General features: G+C 35.7%; 1 protein-coding gene across 5 annotated transcripts in view; it reads right to left on the bottom strand.

Moving 5' to 3' along the window:
* Positions 1-17,377, bottom strand: part of DYNC2H1 (dynein cytoplasmic 2 heavy chain 1) — a 155,044-nt gene that overhangs the window by 75,573 nt on the left and 62,094 nt on the right. For all 5 annotated transcript variants that reach the window (XM_032099265.1, XM_032099266.1, XM_032099268.1 and 2 more), the window contains exons 64-72: positions 15,824-15,922; positions 14,592-14,715; positions 11,587-11,750; positions 10,746-10,865; positions 7,916-8,050; positions 7,012-7,155; positions 5,282-5,371; positions 3,291-3,356; positions 1,177-1,227 (exon numbers count right to left, since the gene is read on the bottom strand). In XM_032099265.1, the coding sequence (XP_031955156.1) occupies positions 1,177-1,227; positions 3,291-3,356; positions 5,282-5,371; positions 7,012-7,155; positions 7,916-8,050; positions 10,746-10,865; positions 11,587-11,750; positions 14,592-14,715; positions 15,824-15,922 (993 nt within the window). The remainder of the gene's footprint in view (positions 1-1,176; positions 1,228-3,290; positions 3,357-5,281; positions 5,372-7,011; positions 7,156-7,915; positions 8,051-10,745; positions 10,866-11,586; positions 11,751-14,591; positions 14,716-15,823; positions 15,923-17,377) is intronic.

Below are 17,377 nucleotides of genomic sequence, written 5' to 3'. Positions count from 1 at the left end.
CCATTATACAATCAGATCTCACATTCCTTGAAAATGGCCTACAGCAAGAACATACTTGACAATCACTCAGTTCACAGACATTTAATTGAATTACAACGACTCCAGAGAGATGAAGGGGGACTTCTGCAGTCACACTGAAATGCAAAGCCTGTAGTAGAGCCATCTAACAGCTAGAGAAACTGGATTTTAAGGATCATTTTAGCAACCAGCTGCCTGAGAAAACCTGAGTAAAACATTATATTTTAAATGACTTGCCACTTCTACCAGCATGCATGGGAACACAGTTGCTCTCATGAATATTCTAAAATCAAGGTACTTGCACTGGTCATCATTTTGTACCACTCAATGTACAAGATACCCTGACAGATATTTAAACAAGGCTGTAGGTTAAAAGTAGTCATGAATGATGAAAAATGCAGCTGAGCCTGAAAGAGGAAAAGAGCAGAAAAGCAAAACAGGAGGCAAAGACTGAGCTCATAATTCCTGATTGTGCTCATGCTTCCTAAAAAAACCTTTCGAAACCTTTGCCAAAATATTTGGCTCAAAGAAGGGCTATAATGGGCAAGATATGGAAAGCTTAGCGTTTTTCTCTACCCTTTCCTAATGGAATTTTATGTTAATAGTATACAGATTCAATAGAACTGAAAGACACTTAGTAAACTACAGCATGCTTCATCAGACATGCAAAGAAAGCTTCACAAGCTTGCTCAGTTACCCAAGAAAACATATAAATCCATCTCCAGATGTAGAACCCTTGACACTGAGAAAAAAAGGAAGTCAAAGCTAGCAAAGTGTGTGTACAATTTCATTAATTCATACAAGAAGTACAGCTCAGACACAACTCTGGGTGAAAGGGGAATTCAGAAACACTGATTTTAGTTACAGCAGAGGGCTGAAAACCTTCTCAAACATGCAAGCATTACAAATTGTCATCCTGGTAAAAGAAAAATACAAGAAAATATGCAAGAAAGGCAAAAAGTTATTCAAATTAGAAAATTAGTTGCCATGTTCAGAAAGTTTTATATAAATTTGTATTTTTATATTACTATGTGAAAAGTTACTCATTTCTTTAATGTATGAATACAACTAATTAAACAACAAAGTAAGAATATTTTAAGTTTTCAGGATAAAAGTAAATGTTCCTTATTTCAAAATATGAAAATAAATGTAGCTTACTGATTTTCTGATGGTGTCTCCAATGATCACACCTGTAAAAGTCTCCCATTCCTGGGGGGAATAAGTGAACAACTCATATAAGTCCCAAGACATCTTTAAGAATGAAGATTAATGTGTAGTAGCATGTAGGCAGAGCAGGAAAATAAACAAATTAAATCCCAGATTCTGAAAGAGTTCCAAGACAATTTTTAAATGGTAGGTGATGCTACCAGAATGTAATTTCTTTTGCAGAATCCAAGCTAAGTGACTGGAGTGCTTTATAAGAAAAATAAGCAAAGGAGAAGTTCTAGAATTCCTCAGCACTCACAGCTCCGACCCAGACTGCCCATCTATAGACTATCAGGAAGCAACAAATGTGGCTGGCAAGGACACACATCCTGCCTGGTGGGGCATCAGCAGCCCACATAGAACAGGTAACTAAAAGCATGACTGAATTTATGTATGATTAAAGCTTTTAGACTTGGTATATGTATCCAAGAAGACAGTTTTTAATTGTTTTACATCAGATCAGACAAGTACTTCAAACCATTAGAAATTACAGAATCCTGTATTTGGAGGTGACAAGAAACAGACTAAAAATTCTCATAAGTACTGGAAATTTGCATAATTAATATCTATATTCCATGATAAAGATTTTATATTAAAGACAACAGTAACATTAGAAATTTAAAAGCAATTGACTAAGAGTAGTACTGCTGATACAAACCCCAGCACAGTTTTTTGCACCCATCAGTCTCACTGAGTCTCGAAACAACCCCCTCTTTCAGTTACAAACTGATGCTCGTCTCCCAATTCCAAAGAAAATGCTTGTGCACACAAAAATGCGTGGAATATTTTTTTGTTTGTGCAATATTGTTATGAAGAAAAGCAGAAGTATAATATATGGAGACATATAAAACTACCTCAGAAAAATCTATACATATTGATTCAGAAAGAGAATGTCCCTACTAAGAACCAAGGCATTCTGTAGTATATTGCTAAAGTTGTACTATAAATTTCATATTGCTATGCGTAAGTGCAGAAGGTTGAATTCTTTTGAGACAGGGACTTAGAATAATAAATTCTCTAGCAGCAGATTAAGCAACTCCTAGTCTCATCACATTAAAAGCTTTAAAAGAAATAATTTTAAAAGAATAACCACTTCAGCTTCATTTTCCTCACTATTTTGCACAAGCACTCTTCTCTTAACAATTTAATTAAAATAACTTCTACCTTTCAGAGAAGTAAAAAAAATATTGATGTTATTTGCCTGTTTTCTCTCTTGAGTATTCAGATACAGCAGAAATATGCATTATATATAACCTAGATTAAGCTAAGAGCTCTGATAGCTGATGGAAATGAATGCTAAACAATGGAAACCAGCGTACATAGGGTTGTACTTACAAACACTTAAGAAGCCAGAATTTAATTTAGTCAGAAAACTGTTTGCAGGTTGCTGCCTTCATGACTTTAGAAACTCAAGAAAAATAAAGCAAGGTATTTTCAGAAGCTCAAACAAAATAATAAATATGAAATAGGGAACTTTGGATAAGGAAGAGCAGCCAGGATATACTCCTACTATAAAGATGAGTTATTTTTATGAGGCCACATCATTGCTGGAAGACTGGGATGTCACTTTGTCAATCTATATGTCTACAATGAAACTACTCTGCATTCATAACATCAGAAGGCTCCAACCAACTTTAACTTTGTACCTTAAGCTCACATCTTTCATATAATCAAGCTCCATTACTTCCTTCAAATGTATAATCTGCTTTTTACCTTTACCTCCATAATGGACTCTCCTCTATCAAACTGACATCTACTATCATTTGATGTCCCTTCTGGTCTCCAGCTTCTAGTACAGAAAGCCATAGTTTTGTCTCTCCGTTCCATGTAGGTACTTTAGATAATTAACTGTGTCTTGACTCAGGATAATCAGCCACGTTTAAGCAGTTGTATGAAGTCAATTATGCATACTCTTTCACTGCAGGCAGACTTTATAGCACTAATCAGACTACACTACAGATAACTACAACTAAGTCCTACATTTATTGACGAAAACTTTATATCTACTTTACTTTTCATATTAAGTTTGAGTAAAATACTTGGCCATTTTCTTCTCTAGCACTTACATTCTCTTGAAAAAGTTCAGGGTGCATTCCTCGTACAAAATGTAGAGCAAACATTAGCTGATCAGCCTGAAATAAAAGCAGTAAAAATGTATCTATATACTCAGCAAAAGTCACATTTCTGGTTCTTTTTTATAAGTAACATTTTGTTAAAAAACCACCTCTAATTCCATAGTAATGACTTAATGACATATCCTAATGTAAAATTGCTACCTACCTTTGCAACTTAGAGACAAAAACTAAGTCAAAGTGGGCCGTGGAGTGGAGGGCAAAGAGGAATTAGCATCAATCTGTGCAAGGCACTGAAGTTCTCATTCTATTGATAAACATGAACATCATACGGCACTGAGAACAAACCATACCATTTAACTCTTTCATCTTCTCAGACAAGGTCTGTCAGCAAATCCGTAACAAAACTGTGTATTGGGATGCTCCCTGGATGATCTAGTATCTAAAATTTGAACAAGAATTGTTTGGAAGAACGCTAACTGGCCCAGACTAAGCCTGTTTTGACAAATTAACAGGAAAGGTGGGCCAATTCCAATGCTCAGGTAAATTTCTTGGCACCACTTCATTTAGTAGTATATGTGAAGCCTATGTACACATAAATAATAACCACAGACAGACAAAATCATTCTTCCCAATTCTAACATGCTTCAAAAGGTATAAACTCATATCAGCTATACCTTTTATGAAGACACTAGTAAAGCCTCAGTGTCACAGAAGTCTTTAAAAAATTTCACGGATAAAAGGAAGAATTAGCAGTGAATTGTTGATGGTGTGAAGAGTTTATTTGTTCCCTCCATTACTGAACACAAGAGTAAGCTGCATGGACCATTAGTTTGAAGCAGTACAGCAACACACTTTCAGTATTTTCTAAACTCCAATCTGATCACAGTTAAAATCTTTCCTACTAGAACTCTCTTCTCTGCCTTGCATTTGAACTCTCTACTCTTTTCTCACATATAAAAATAGCTGCCTTCCATATTCACAAGATATAATGACTTAGTGGAAGGCTTCACATACTCATGACTTCCAAGACAGACATCAAGTATTACGAGACTATTTCATGAGAATCCACGTGGACTTTGATAAACAAAACCGCTTAGAAATAACTGCTACCCCTATATCCACAATATAGCATTGCTAGATTGGGGGACGGGGGGAGGAGGTGGTGTGAAATTTTCAAGATCTCTCTGTTCTCACAGATCAAGCTACAGACTTGCATGATTTGTACTGCTCAAATCATATATGCAGATCTACTGTGCATTCTTCAGCCTGGTACTATGAGACAAACACCTCTCGTTATGACAGTTCCATGTGAAAGTAAAAATTAGAACTGAAAATAAAAGGCATATATTCCCTAGGTCTTCAGTAAGAAAGCAAGAAGTGAAAAGACACCAGATTGAAATAAAGAAGAAATACACTAAGAACATTATATGGAGGAAGAATAAGGAATAGATAGAAACAAACAAGATAGCAGGTAGATACTTGGGACAGGCTGTGAAAAGAAAAAGGAGAATATCACAGTGGAGGACTTTTAGAAACATAGAATCATCTAGGTTGGAAGAGATCTTTAAGATAATCAAGTCCACCCACCAACCTAACAAATCCACTTTTGTTTCCTTTAAAAAAAACCCAAACCAAAATACAAAAAAAACCCTAAATAATCACACCAAATCCTATATTCAGGAGTGCAAGAGATAAGAGCAAATGCAAAAAGAGTGCTCAGAAGACTGAGAAGCCCAGGACTGACTCTGAAGCCAGAATGAGGCAGAGAGGTAGAGCTCTGCGGAGAAATGAGCATCAGCAATATTAATTTGGTCATATCCCGATTTTTAGTCCTCCTCATTTAGAATGTTAAATATTGATAGTGTAATTTTTTGTATCTATTACACAATACTGCTTATTTAAAGTAGATCAAGTGTTGACTGCTGAAAGAATACTTCCAAACCCAGTGCACTGTATAAAAGCCAGAAAAAACACAATCTTACCTTAAACAAACAACGACAAACATATTCATACACTGTATGCTTCAGTGAGCCAATAAGCAACTTGATTCTTTCCTCAGTACTACTTGAATCCTAAAAAAGAAATTTCAGATTTCAAAAATTCATGTGGAAGTAAAAATCTTTTCATGTGCTTTGTTAATTTCAGCAAAATGACACAAATAATCTGGACTCTACGCGACACTAGTTCTAAAAACATACTAATAAATTCATCTGCAGCTATTAATGCACAGGTGATCAAATGCGAAGTTCATGCTGAACTATTAAGAAATAAATATTTTGGCACTGAATATTTTGACTATGAACATGATACAACTTTGTGTATAAGATGAAATACATCGGGAATGAGAAAACATTTTCTTCTCCTAACATCAATATCACTGAAATCTCATCATTTTCATGTGATAAAAAATTGCTTATGCATTTATTTACTACACTTGATACTACTAAACAAGTATGTTGATCTTAAGCATAGCTATGAAACTTCTGGTCAAATTTGGCCCAACTGAAATGAACATTGTAAAAAAAATTAAGTGTACACTGTCCCTCAAAGATCATAGACTGAAAGACTAATTCTAACAGGAAAAAATTTAAAAGATAGGACAAAAGAAGAAAGGGACTGGGTGTGTTACAGGTAGTATGAGTTCCTTTCTACCATACTGGAATTTGAATGATGAGTTTAAGGCAGGCACTTGGGCAACTGATTTGCCTAATACCTTTCCCATGTCTAATAAATCACTTGGCAAAAATGAAGAATTGGATAGAGGACAAGGAAAAAAGAAAGCAAGCAATGAAGGCAAAACCAGAAGTTGAGCTTGTTAAGATTATAGGCAGGAAGAAGAAAAATTATGAAGGAGCGTGAGAGTAAGAACAAGAAGTTAAAACCTCATGTTGTCGAAAAGAAGTAATAGGAGCTTCAAAGAGGGCAAGTTCACATAGTCAGAACTGTGTTCCTAGTAATGACTGGAGCTGAAGGAGAATTGTAATCACAGATGCCAGACTAAAGGTAAATCCAAAGGAAACATGATGAAAGGTTGGTGAATGACTTTCTAAGTAGAAACAAAGAAAAATACAAAGGATTTTGGAGATGCTGAATAAAAAGAAAATGCATTATTACTCAGTGTGGGTATTTAGACCTAAAGAGTGAGGTGACAAGGGATAAAACCATTCTTTGCTTCAATAAGAATATACTGGCCTAAGAATATAGAAGAATAAAAATTACATTTTAAACAGGAGAGGCTACAGACATGCTTACAAACGGTATAAAAGTAGATAAAGTTTTAACCTTCCTCTGGGTAAATGAACCATGTAGAAAAATAGGTCTTTTCTTATTCTACCCCTTGTTGATAAAGCTACCTTTATTAGTATTTTAGATCATGAATTTATTTAAATAAAGCCTTCAGTAAAGTTATCATCAGCCTTTGTTTTCCTAATTCACCATAGACAAAGAGCAAGCCTGCAATCACAAAGAGTTGCTTTGCTTTCAGGTGATACAGAAATTCTGATTTATATACAACATAAGATAATTTAAAAGTCCATATGCCTGTATTCTGAACATCTAAGCACCACAGGTCAACATCACTACTTATTATACACTTAATCATCAGTTATTCTAAGTTTTTTTAAAAAAATGTCCTGAGTAACTAATAAATTCTAAGGATCAAAGCAGATGGATTCTTCTGCAGCATTAGCAGCTTCAGGAGAAGAGAAAATACCTGCTCGCTTCGCAGAGCTCTTTGGAAAAGCCGCAGGAACGCCGCCAAACTAAAGCGGTACATATTATTAATTTTGGACAAGTCAGAGATAATGAAATACATTTTGCTGGCACTCTCAGCCAAAGGGAGATAGGCGTCCCTCTCCTGTGGAGAAAAACAACACACATATGAAAAAAGGAGGTGCATTACTGCCACCTACTGATTTTTGCATAAACATTTACTCCTCCTGCTGAGAAAACAATTCGTATGACTCCCAGTGCTTTAGAAAACGGAATCCTTTCCAAGCCTTCACATCGAGGGACCAGCACTCCAGACTTCAACACTGTCCTTAGATTTCAAAGTTGGAAGTAAACATTTTTAGCAAAAAATTCTTTAAATGATGAAGAACATGCTGGAAATTAATCCCTAGGGCACTAAGGTCTTCTCCCATCACAGAACACATCCCAAAATTCAATGGGAAATTTTAAGGTAAACAAATAGAACACAGAAGAAAACTCTGAAATCTGTCACAAAAAGAGGAGGATGTCAGATGAATAACATCACCCATGATCTAAACTGTTCCAATAGCAAGGGGCATACTAAGCAAAAACATCCTTATGAACTATAATGTTTGCAATAGTGGATGGCAAAAATAAAGTCAAAACCCAGGATTTGCCAAAATTCCTTTAATTCACACTGGCAGACTTTAAATTGTGTAACTATTCAGCATATACAAAACAAAGCATTTTAATTACTGAAAATACTGCATGTATTTGCATATACCAAATATCATTTACTCAAAAAAAACCTAATTTAATATGTTACTCATCTTATAGCCCTGTGGATGTATGTATCTTCTCTAGATAAAAGATGACTATTTTTAGCAGGAGAAAAACAGCACTTAAAGATTAAAATATTCTCCTACCTTATCAAGGAAACTCTGAAGTCTGGAAGATTCAGCCAGTGATTCTTGGATGAGTGCACTGCTTGCTTTAGTTTGATTCAAAGATTCAATCAGATCCTTATTTTCTAGTATATTGCCTTGTGATGTGGCAAGTGTCTGGAAAAAAGAAAGTAATCTATGCTACATTAAAAATAAAAAATCCTGTAAAGTAACCATTTTGGAAGCTGTCCATCTTTCTGACCTGTACATATGTCTGAATCACTGAATGCATCTCAACAGTACTAGAAAACAGGTGGTTACACCAAAAACTGAGATGTTTTTTTAAAGAAGTATGGAAAATAAAGCTCAAGAACATACTCCAAAAATCCAGATTCTGAAACATAGGTCATCAGCAGGCTTTTGAGAATGATTTCTATGATCACAGTCTTAGGCACTAAAATCCCCATGGTAAATACACATTAGGGTATTTTTTTCTTGTGTTTAACTTCCCATTTATCCTGAAGTTGGCTACTTGTAACAACTTCCTGTACACAGTCATTCATAAATTCGTTTTCCTTCAAAAGCATTCCAATATCTCCTATACAATCTAGTTCTCATTTCCAACAGTGAATATTCACATTACAACAATTTAAATTTCATAATCAGAGATCACTTCAAAATCCTTGAGATTACCCCACAGTTTTCCTGAGTTCTCCTCATTAAATTAAGCAATTAAGCGATTAATTTCACTTCTAATTAGTAGGAAAAGCTTGAATAGTTCACTTATATTTAAAGGTTTTTCACTAACCTTCAGTAAATATGCATCAATACATTTATTTTAGTCAGACAGAAAATTGGCTGCCTGTCAGTCAAACCAGTTCTGAGCAACCACCTGTAGGACAGCATTTTAGCATATCTGGAGGCAGAGATTCACCAGTTAGAGTAGTAGAATGCACTTACTTCTCTACCTGAAACAAGTTTAGGACAAGACAACCTACTTTTTCGAAGAGTCCAATTAATCTATGAGGAATCATACTGTGAGCTATGAGACAGCAAGAGCACCAGTAAAAAACCAGTACAGTACTTCAGACGGAACGGCAACGTTGCTTTAAGACTAACTTAAATTTAGCTAGACCTCATCCAACATTGACTTCTTTGTTGACAGAGTCCATGTAGCACCTGCCAGTTTTCACTGAGCTTTACGTTTCTTTCTTCAGGGTCAAAGAGCATCCTGATTGCAGCACTAAGAAGAACAACCTTGCTGTCAGTACTTGGATGCTTTTTGTTGCAGACAGCTGCGGCATCAACTACTTCAGGTTTGTACCTGATAATTCAGATCGGACAAATGAAAAAGATTTTTGAGTTCCAGGATCGCAGAAAAAGTGTGTCCTAAAAAGTGAAATTGGTTTTGTTGCATCTCTGAACCCTCAGCTTCTGGTAGACAATAAGATGTTAAAATGGTCAAATCTGGATACAGAATTTTATTGGAGAGCAAGTTTCCCTCTTCCTGTAAGAGAAATCTGCCCCACTAGAGTTTTAAAAAAGGGCTGAGCTTAGTATTTGAGAATTAATAGGGAGTTCAATAGGGACTGTAAATGTGGAAATTCAAATCACATCAGATAATTATATGCAGAATTCTAAAACTGAGCTACTAATCATAGAATCATAAAATGGTTTGGGTTGGAAGAGACCATCTAGTGCCAACTCCCCTGCCATGGGTAGGGATGCCACTCACTACATCAGGTTTCTCAAAGCTCCATCCAAACTGGCCTTGAACACTTCCAGGGATGAGGCATCCACAAGTTCTCTGGGGAACCTGTTCCCAGAGGTTCCCAGAGGAGCTGGTGCCTTACCACCCTCACAGCAGAGAATTTCTTCATAGTGTCTAATCTAAACCTATCCTCTTGCAGGCTAAAAGCCATTCCCTTGTCTTGTCACTGCATGTCCTAGTAATAAGTCCCTCTCCAGCTCTCTTGTGGGCCAGTGTAATGAATGGCCAGGCTAATCTGTAAAAACTGTTATGTTAATCCACTGCACTCAATACTGCAAAGTTCTGTGACTTAGCTTCATACTGAGGGTTTTAAGGCACCAGGTCAATCTCCCTGCATCTCTGACCTTTTAGAAAGACAGAGGATTTGAGGATCCATTCCTACAAGCATGAAGTACGATTTATGTGAAATCCATGACAAGACACAGGCAAAAAATAAAACAATCCTTCCTTATAAGGTGAACAGCTGTTTCTGAGTATAAATACTTTCAATAAAATAAAAAGATGAACTGAAAATTGAGAATATTAATTTTAAATGCAAGACAGGGAATGTTTAACTGGAAAGAATATTACAGCTCATTGCTAATAAGAAACAATTGTGGAGGTTTAAAATTTTAGATGTCTCTCTCAGCAATCTTTCAATTTTGTAGTGGGAATTTTTTATTGTTTTCACAACACAGGATCATTTCTCAAGTTGAGAAAGAATCCTTTGACATGATTTACAAGTTTAAAAATCTGGTATTTTTTTCAACTCATAATTTCAGAATGAAATAGTATCATTTTTAATAAAGTTTCTCTTCTTGGTGTGTTAAAATTAATTAAATTTCTAATCAATCTAAATCAGCCTAAATCTAGTTCAACAAATTCATAAATTTAACTATGAAAATGCTTGATGTATTGAAATACTATGGTTTCATAACAGATGTACATTTTTATCTACTCTACGCTTCCAACAGGTGCAGGCAAATAAAGCCTTTATTTTCTGTAATCAAAAATCCTGAGGGCTCATTATTCCAACACTCCCAGCATCTTCATTCAAACACATGCCAATGTGATCATTATCTTACTGGTCTAACAGATATACAAGAGGTAAATTTGTTTTACCTCCAAAAGAGAATCCTCAAGCTTAGCTAACTGTATCTTCTTATCTTCTTCCTGTTGTAACAGTTTTGTCTTCTGCTCTTCCAAATCAGGCTTTTCATGCTGAATCGTTAAAGCCAAAAGCTAAAAACAAAGAAAACAAAAACAAAGTTGGGGGTTTTTCTGCATTTCCACGTAAAGAGGGGTCAGTTGTCATGGATACATTGTATGATGCCAATTCTCTATCGCCAGAGGAAGGAGCAAATCCATGTGGTTATCTATGCTTCATATTTTCAATTATATCTTACTTATGAACATCCTATCTACCCCATTCTAAGCATCTTGTTAGTATAGAAAGCTTGTTTCCTACCAAATAAAGAGGGGATTTTCTTCCCTTAATTTATCTCCTTTTTCTTCCATTTGTATGTTACATTTTGATTTCTAGACTTTATAGAGAAAACCCCAAAACCTACTAGCATTTTAAAGGAAATAAAATACACAGTATTTTGGTTTCACTACATTTGTCTGTACACAAAGTGTCTTGATGGTACCAGCATTACTCTCTAAGTAGGACACTGGAGAGCTATAACAGAAATGTTTCCATGGTACCATAAATGCATCTTGAACAGAAAGCAAAGGCTTAGCAATTAATCTGTTGCAGCTGAAGTCAATGAGAACATTTTCATTTTCTCTACTGGACTCACTCCTTGGTTCCAAAGTACATAAAAATTTTACTATTTATATTTGTGAGCTAGAAAGTACCTCCATAACCATTAACACAAACTGCACTGGTTTATTCCAGATGCTGGATGCAGCTATGCATGTTCACTACTATACATACACTGGTTTTATTCTAAATGCCCACCTGTCCTCTTAAGCCACTTGCTGTTGTGGTAAAGTTTACTTCTGTAACAATTGAAGAAGCATCAGGTGGAATGAAGGGATTTGGGTTCCTTGTAGATAGAAAAAGACGGAACTCTTCATTATAATCAATCATTTTTTCACCTATTTGTACAGCATAACGGGGTCCTGTAAATAATAAATAGATGCTATACTCACTCTGATTGGAACATTCTAAAATTATCTGAAAACAATGGCATTTGTGTAATACTTTATGACCAATGGATCTAAATATATTTTACAGTATGTATTTATAAATTGATTGGAAAAAAATACAAATTCAAAAAATTTAAAGAACACATCCTAACCTGATTTTTACAGATAGAAAAGTAATAACGTAACACTACTACATGAAATTACATAGTAAGAATATTTAATACACCTGAGTAATTTAATTTTTCTTACCCAGAACACAAAGCATAAAAGACAAAAAATGCACTTGACATAGAAGTAATACTAATGACTTCTTGAAATCTTCAGACCATGAATAGGAGACAAAACACCACAGAAGATGACCTCGAGAATCCCCCTTATGTATGAGTCTTGTCATAATTTAAACACATTCCTTTACCTTTAAACATTGGTCTACCACTCTATACTAGCCATTATTATACAATGGCTAATTAAGATGGTTCAATATTTCCTGAAATGTCATCCAAACCCATGAGATTTCATCTCTGTATCTGTTATATTTATTTGTAGAAGGTTGATGTTGTTGTATAATCATAATTCTATTAAGATACTATTTTCTATGATAACTGTTATAGAGCAAATCTATGAAACTAAAAATGATGGAATATCTAGACAGTAGAATGAAAGAAAAATACCCCATCAAGAAATATCCCATAAATTTGTATTACTATAAATACATTTAATTTAATCATATTACGAAAGAAACAAGTGATTTATTAAATAACTAATGTCATGGTTTCAGTCTGTTTATACTCCTAGTATTTCTCAACATGCCTGTTACAGAATAAAACTACATGTATGCCCCCCCCCCTTCCATAACAGGTTTCCATTCTATCAGGGTTAGAAAATAATAGACTCAGACAATCCCATGATTAGAGTGAGATTTTGCCTCCTGATACTGAAAAAGAAATAAGAACAGAATTATAAGATGAAAAGTGAAAATTTCCATTACAGAAAACTTTCCAAGATGGCATACTTAGGTGCTTCTCTACTTTTAGCACTGAGTGCAGATCACAAATATAGATCTCTGGCTAAAACACTGGTAGAGATGAAAATCACATACCAATTTTGCCTCTATGCCAAAGATCAGTATAAATTTTAGGACTATGCTGTAAAAATGTTAAACAGAAAATGGAAGCTGTACAAAGACGAATTTACTGCAGTATATACATTCACATTTTTCTTAACATGTCATTCCAAGTAATGAAGAGATGTACAGTCATCACAAGCCAAATAATGCAGACAGGCCCCCACAGCCACATTTTGACAAAAAGAAGAAGTGCATGCTTGCTTGTAAAGTGATGGAAAAGGTTCAGATAGTGACCCATTCTTCCTTTTCCAATAGCAGCTCTCTAGTTTGGACCTGCACAGACCTGGAATTAACATAGCTCATTAACAAGCAAAAGAGGATGTCTGAGTGTTATGAGCAATTTTCCTGAACAAACTGGTATATTTGAATTTAATCTGCTTTCTCCACAGTTCTGCAGACATAGTCATCTCTCATACTGTATCTCATCAGCTTTCCAAAATTCAGCAGAAGCTAGAGGGGCAAAAAAAAAATTGTTACAGTGCTCTACCTAACCCCCCACAGACCCCTGAAATCACTGCTCTGGTGGTGTTCTTTCAATGAGAATAAACAAGCAAGCACATCTGTAATGGCAGGCTGATCTAGGCTGACTTTCTTCTCCCTAAACAGATCTTTCTGATATTGGAGATAAATGTACGTAAGAATCCTATGGTTTTTGCATTTATTTTTAGTATGTACCTACATTTAAAAAATTACTGCTACCTCACACATCATTAGATCTCAATAGTAGATGAAATGACAGCAAAAAAAGTCTTGAGTTATTTTCAGTACCCAAAGTTCATACAGTAAATTACATGCATATGCTGTGGTATATGCTGAGAAATTATCACTTGAGGCAGAAATATGATTACAAAGGGTAATACAAATCTATTTTAATTACTGTAATTTGTAAAGTATTTAAAACACACATTGCTGTATTTTTTAATTCATCCAGTTCTCGTGATATAATTTCAAAATATGTAACATAATACAACAAAATTCATGCTGAGATACTTGCATAATTACTATTTATTTTTGCGAAACTTTGATCACAATTTTTCATACTAAAAAAAAATTTTTAAAGCAACTGAGTCCAAAGCAGTTATATAGACAGTTAGATAGAACACATTATCTGTCCAAACCAGAGATATTATATTGCAAAACTTAAATGTTGTGTTTTTTCCTTTTTCTTGCATTGGTTAAGGGACTCCTTTCACCAAATTCCACCATTTTGCTGATCTCTATGACCCTCCCCATTCCAAAGGCACATCAGGAACAGATTTGCGCGTCTTCTTTAGTTTCAGAGAAATGCAAGAGAAGCAGGAACACCAACATCCTAAACCTTTGATTTCTAATTGCACAAACAGCTGTGTAACTTCTGGTTTATTTAAGGCCCAAGTTTCCAATTAAAACTATGTGTCTGAAATCATCACTAGAAATTAACTTAAAATTTAAATTTTAAGAGTCGATAAAAACACATTATTTTAATTTCAATTACAAAAAAGTTTTAAATACTTTTCAGTATTTTTCCACTTACTAAATAAGAACGTATCTCCAACATATTTCATGCACTGAAGCATTAGCAGCAGGCTAATACTACAGAGGAAAACAACTACACAATATTCATGTTTTCAGAAAAATCAAGTTTTATATAAATAGATCTAAATTACAGAAGTTTTGAACAAGCATTTGCGAAGATCTTGGTGATTTACCTTGAGCAACAAGATCTTTTCTTAGCAATGGGTAAAGTACAGGCTCCACTCCATCCATTTCCTGTATAATAAGCGTTTTCCCAAATCTCACTGCCAGCTCAAGAGCAGTTAGGAAGTTGGTGTCCTAGGTAAATAAAAATATATTCCTTTGATTCATGCTTCTTTGAAAAACGTGAACACTTCAGAATGAGTAGGAAGGCACTACACCATATAGTCCAAATCTAAAAATCAGTAGTACAGATGAAAAATCCTACTACAGGCATATGGTACTTCAGGGTTTAGCCATAAATGTTTAGTTGAAATAAATTTGATCTACTCAGCTACTGACATGCAGAAAACCTATCTAACATGCCTAGATCTTCAAGTGCCCCATCAGAAGAGAGCAGGTTCACCATCATGTCTGCCAGGTGCACCTGGAAGTCCTGGTCATATTTCAAATTTTAATATGTAGCTATGTCTCAAAACTGAACCAAGCACAGGATTCACATTATTAAGAGGTCTACATGCAGTCTTTTGTTGCAAACAGGTGTTTAAACATGCATGTGGTGCTTAAGATCTCATTAGTCAATACAGATCCTGGATAATATAGACAACAGAGGCTAAAAGGTAATCAGGCAAACCAGCTAGCAGGAGAAATAATCAATTACCCAAAGATATATTATCTACTACCATCAGAGAGCATCTACAAGGGTTACACAGAGCTGTTGAAGCAATATTTGGAGGCCAGGTGGGGTTCAGTAAGGAACTTCTTAATAGCACCAGATGCCTGCCTACGTGTGCACAACTGAGCTGTGCCTCACTACTCAGGTAAACAGTTACAGGCACACAATGAATTTCGGGTACCTTAATCTCAAACTGAAATCAAACTTACTCTTTCCAATGTAGATAATACAACACAACAATCAGGGAATTAAGTGTATATATACTCCTGAAATCCAGTGAATTGCAACCAAGTATACAAAAGACTTCTCTATTTGACAATCTTTTACTATCTTCCTCTCAGCAGGGAATATGACGTTCTTGGAGATAGCAGCACAAAGAAGCAAACATGTAGAAGGAATACCAGATGTTGACCTTCCAATTTTAAATAACCTCGAACTCTTTGAGAAATTATATGCTTCATAGAATATAAACTCATTTTTGGTGATTGCTATCACACACCTTTAAAACTACTCTGTAAAATTTGGAATAGAGAAAGCTCAAACAAAAAAGACCTAGAGTAAATACTGCACCTGTTGGTTAATAACTTCCAAACGTGATTCCTTCAAATGTGTCTTCAACCATTCAGTAGCCCGGAAAGAAGGGTCTATCAAAAATGGGCAAACTTTACTCTAGGGAAAAAGAAATACAAGTATATTTACTAAAATCTATTTTAGGAATAAAATTGAAATCCTTTTTTTTTATTTCCCCAAACTAATGGAATATATATTTTAAAAACTTTTTAAATTAACACACTGTTTAGAGAAACAATAACAGACGAGGAAACTTATGTCTTTCATTTTATCTCTCCATTAAAAAAAGAGGAAAGCACCCAAATCCAAACTTAGATGTTTGTCCTGCTGAAGTTAGGCAATTCTTCACCTTCTTTTAAAAACAGGAGTCTATTCAACGAGTATAATCTACAGCTCCTGTTATTCACAGCTGCTTTTAAACTTAGAATTGTTAGTTTTCCGTTTTCTTCCTCTGGTGGGCAAAGTTACGCCACTTCTGGGTTTGGACCTCAATGCATTTTAGAAACAATCATGAATACAAGTATTTTGCAGGCACAAAGCTACACTCAACTCTGTCCAGTACATCCATGTCTGTCTTGTGCTGAGGATCACACTATTGGACCCAGGAGTCCAGGTGCAGCCTCATCAGCGCCGAGTGAAGGCGAGGGATCACCTCCCTTGAGCTGCTGCCAATACTTTGCCTAAAGCTGTCCAGGATACCACCAGGACACCAAGGAGAAGTCAAGGGCCCATTACTGGCTCATGAACAACCTGGTGTCCACCAGGACCACCAGGTCCTTTTCTGCAAATCTGCTTTGCAACTGGTTGGTCCTCAGCACATGTTGGTACATGGGGTTGTTACTACCCAGGTGCAGGACTGTATAATTCCTCTTCCTGAACTTCAGGAGGTTCCTGTCAGCCCATTTCTCCAGTCTGTCAAGGACTCTCTGAGTTTCAACTTTAACCTCTTGTGTATCAGAGACTCAGTCATAGAATGGCTTGGATTGGAAAGTCCCTTAAACATGATGAAGTTCCAACCCCCCTGCCATGGGCAGAGATGCTACTCACTAGATCAGGTTGCCCATGGTCCCATCCAACCTGATCTTGAGCACTTCCAGGGAAGGGGCATCCACAGCTTCTCTGGGCAACCTGTGCCAGTGCCTCAGTACACTCTAAGTAAAGAATTTTTACTTAACATCTTATCTAAATCTCTCCTTGTTTAGTTTATAACCATTCTCCCTTGTCCTCTTATTATCTACCCATGTAAAGACTTGTTCTTCCTCTTTTTTGTAAGTCCTCTTTAAGTACTGAAAGGCTGCAGTGAGGTGTCCCTGCAGCCTTCTCTTCTCCAGGCTGCACAACCCCAGCTCTCTCAGCCTATCCTCAGAGCAGATGTGCTCCAGCCCTCGGATCATCTTGGTGTATCAGCCATGTCTCCCAGTTTTGTGTCAGCAAACTTGCTGAAGGTTTAAGCATGTATTTTCAACAATTCTCTGGTTCAGTCTGAGAGAAAAGCATTTCCAAGTTTGGGGCTTTTTTTTAGATTGAGTTCCAGTATTCCAAACTGAGTAACTA

This window comes from Corvus moneduloides, chromosome 2 (genome assembly GCF_009650955.1).
Source record: "Corvus moneduloides isolate bCorMon1 chromosome 2, bCorMon1.pri, whole genome shotgun sequence".
Taxonomy (NCBI): Eukaryota; Metazoa; Chordata; class Aves; order Passeriformes; family Corvidae; genus Corvus; species Corvus moneduloides.
The sequence above is the reverse complement of the archived record's forward strand: the minus strand, read 5'-3'. Positions and strand labels throughout refer to the sequence as shown.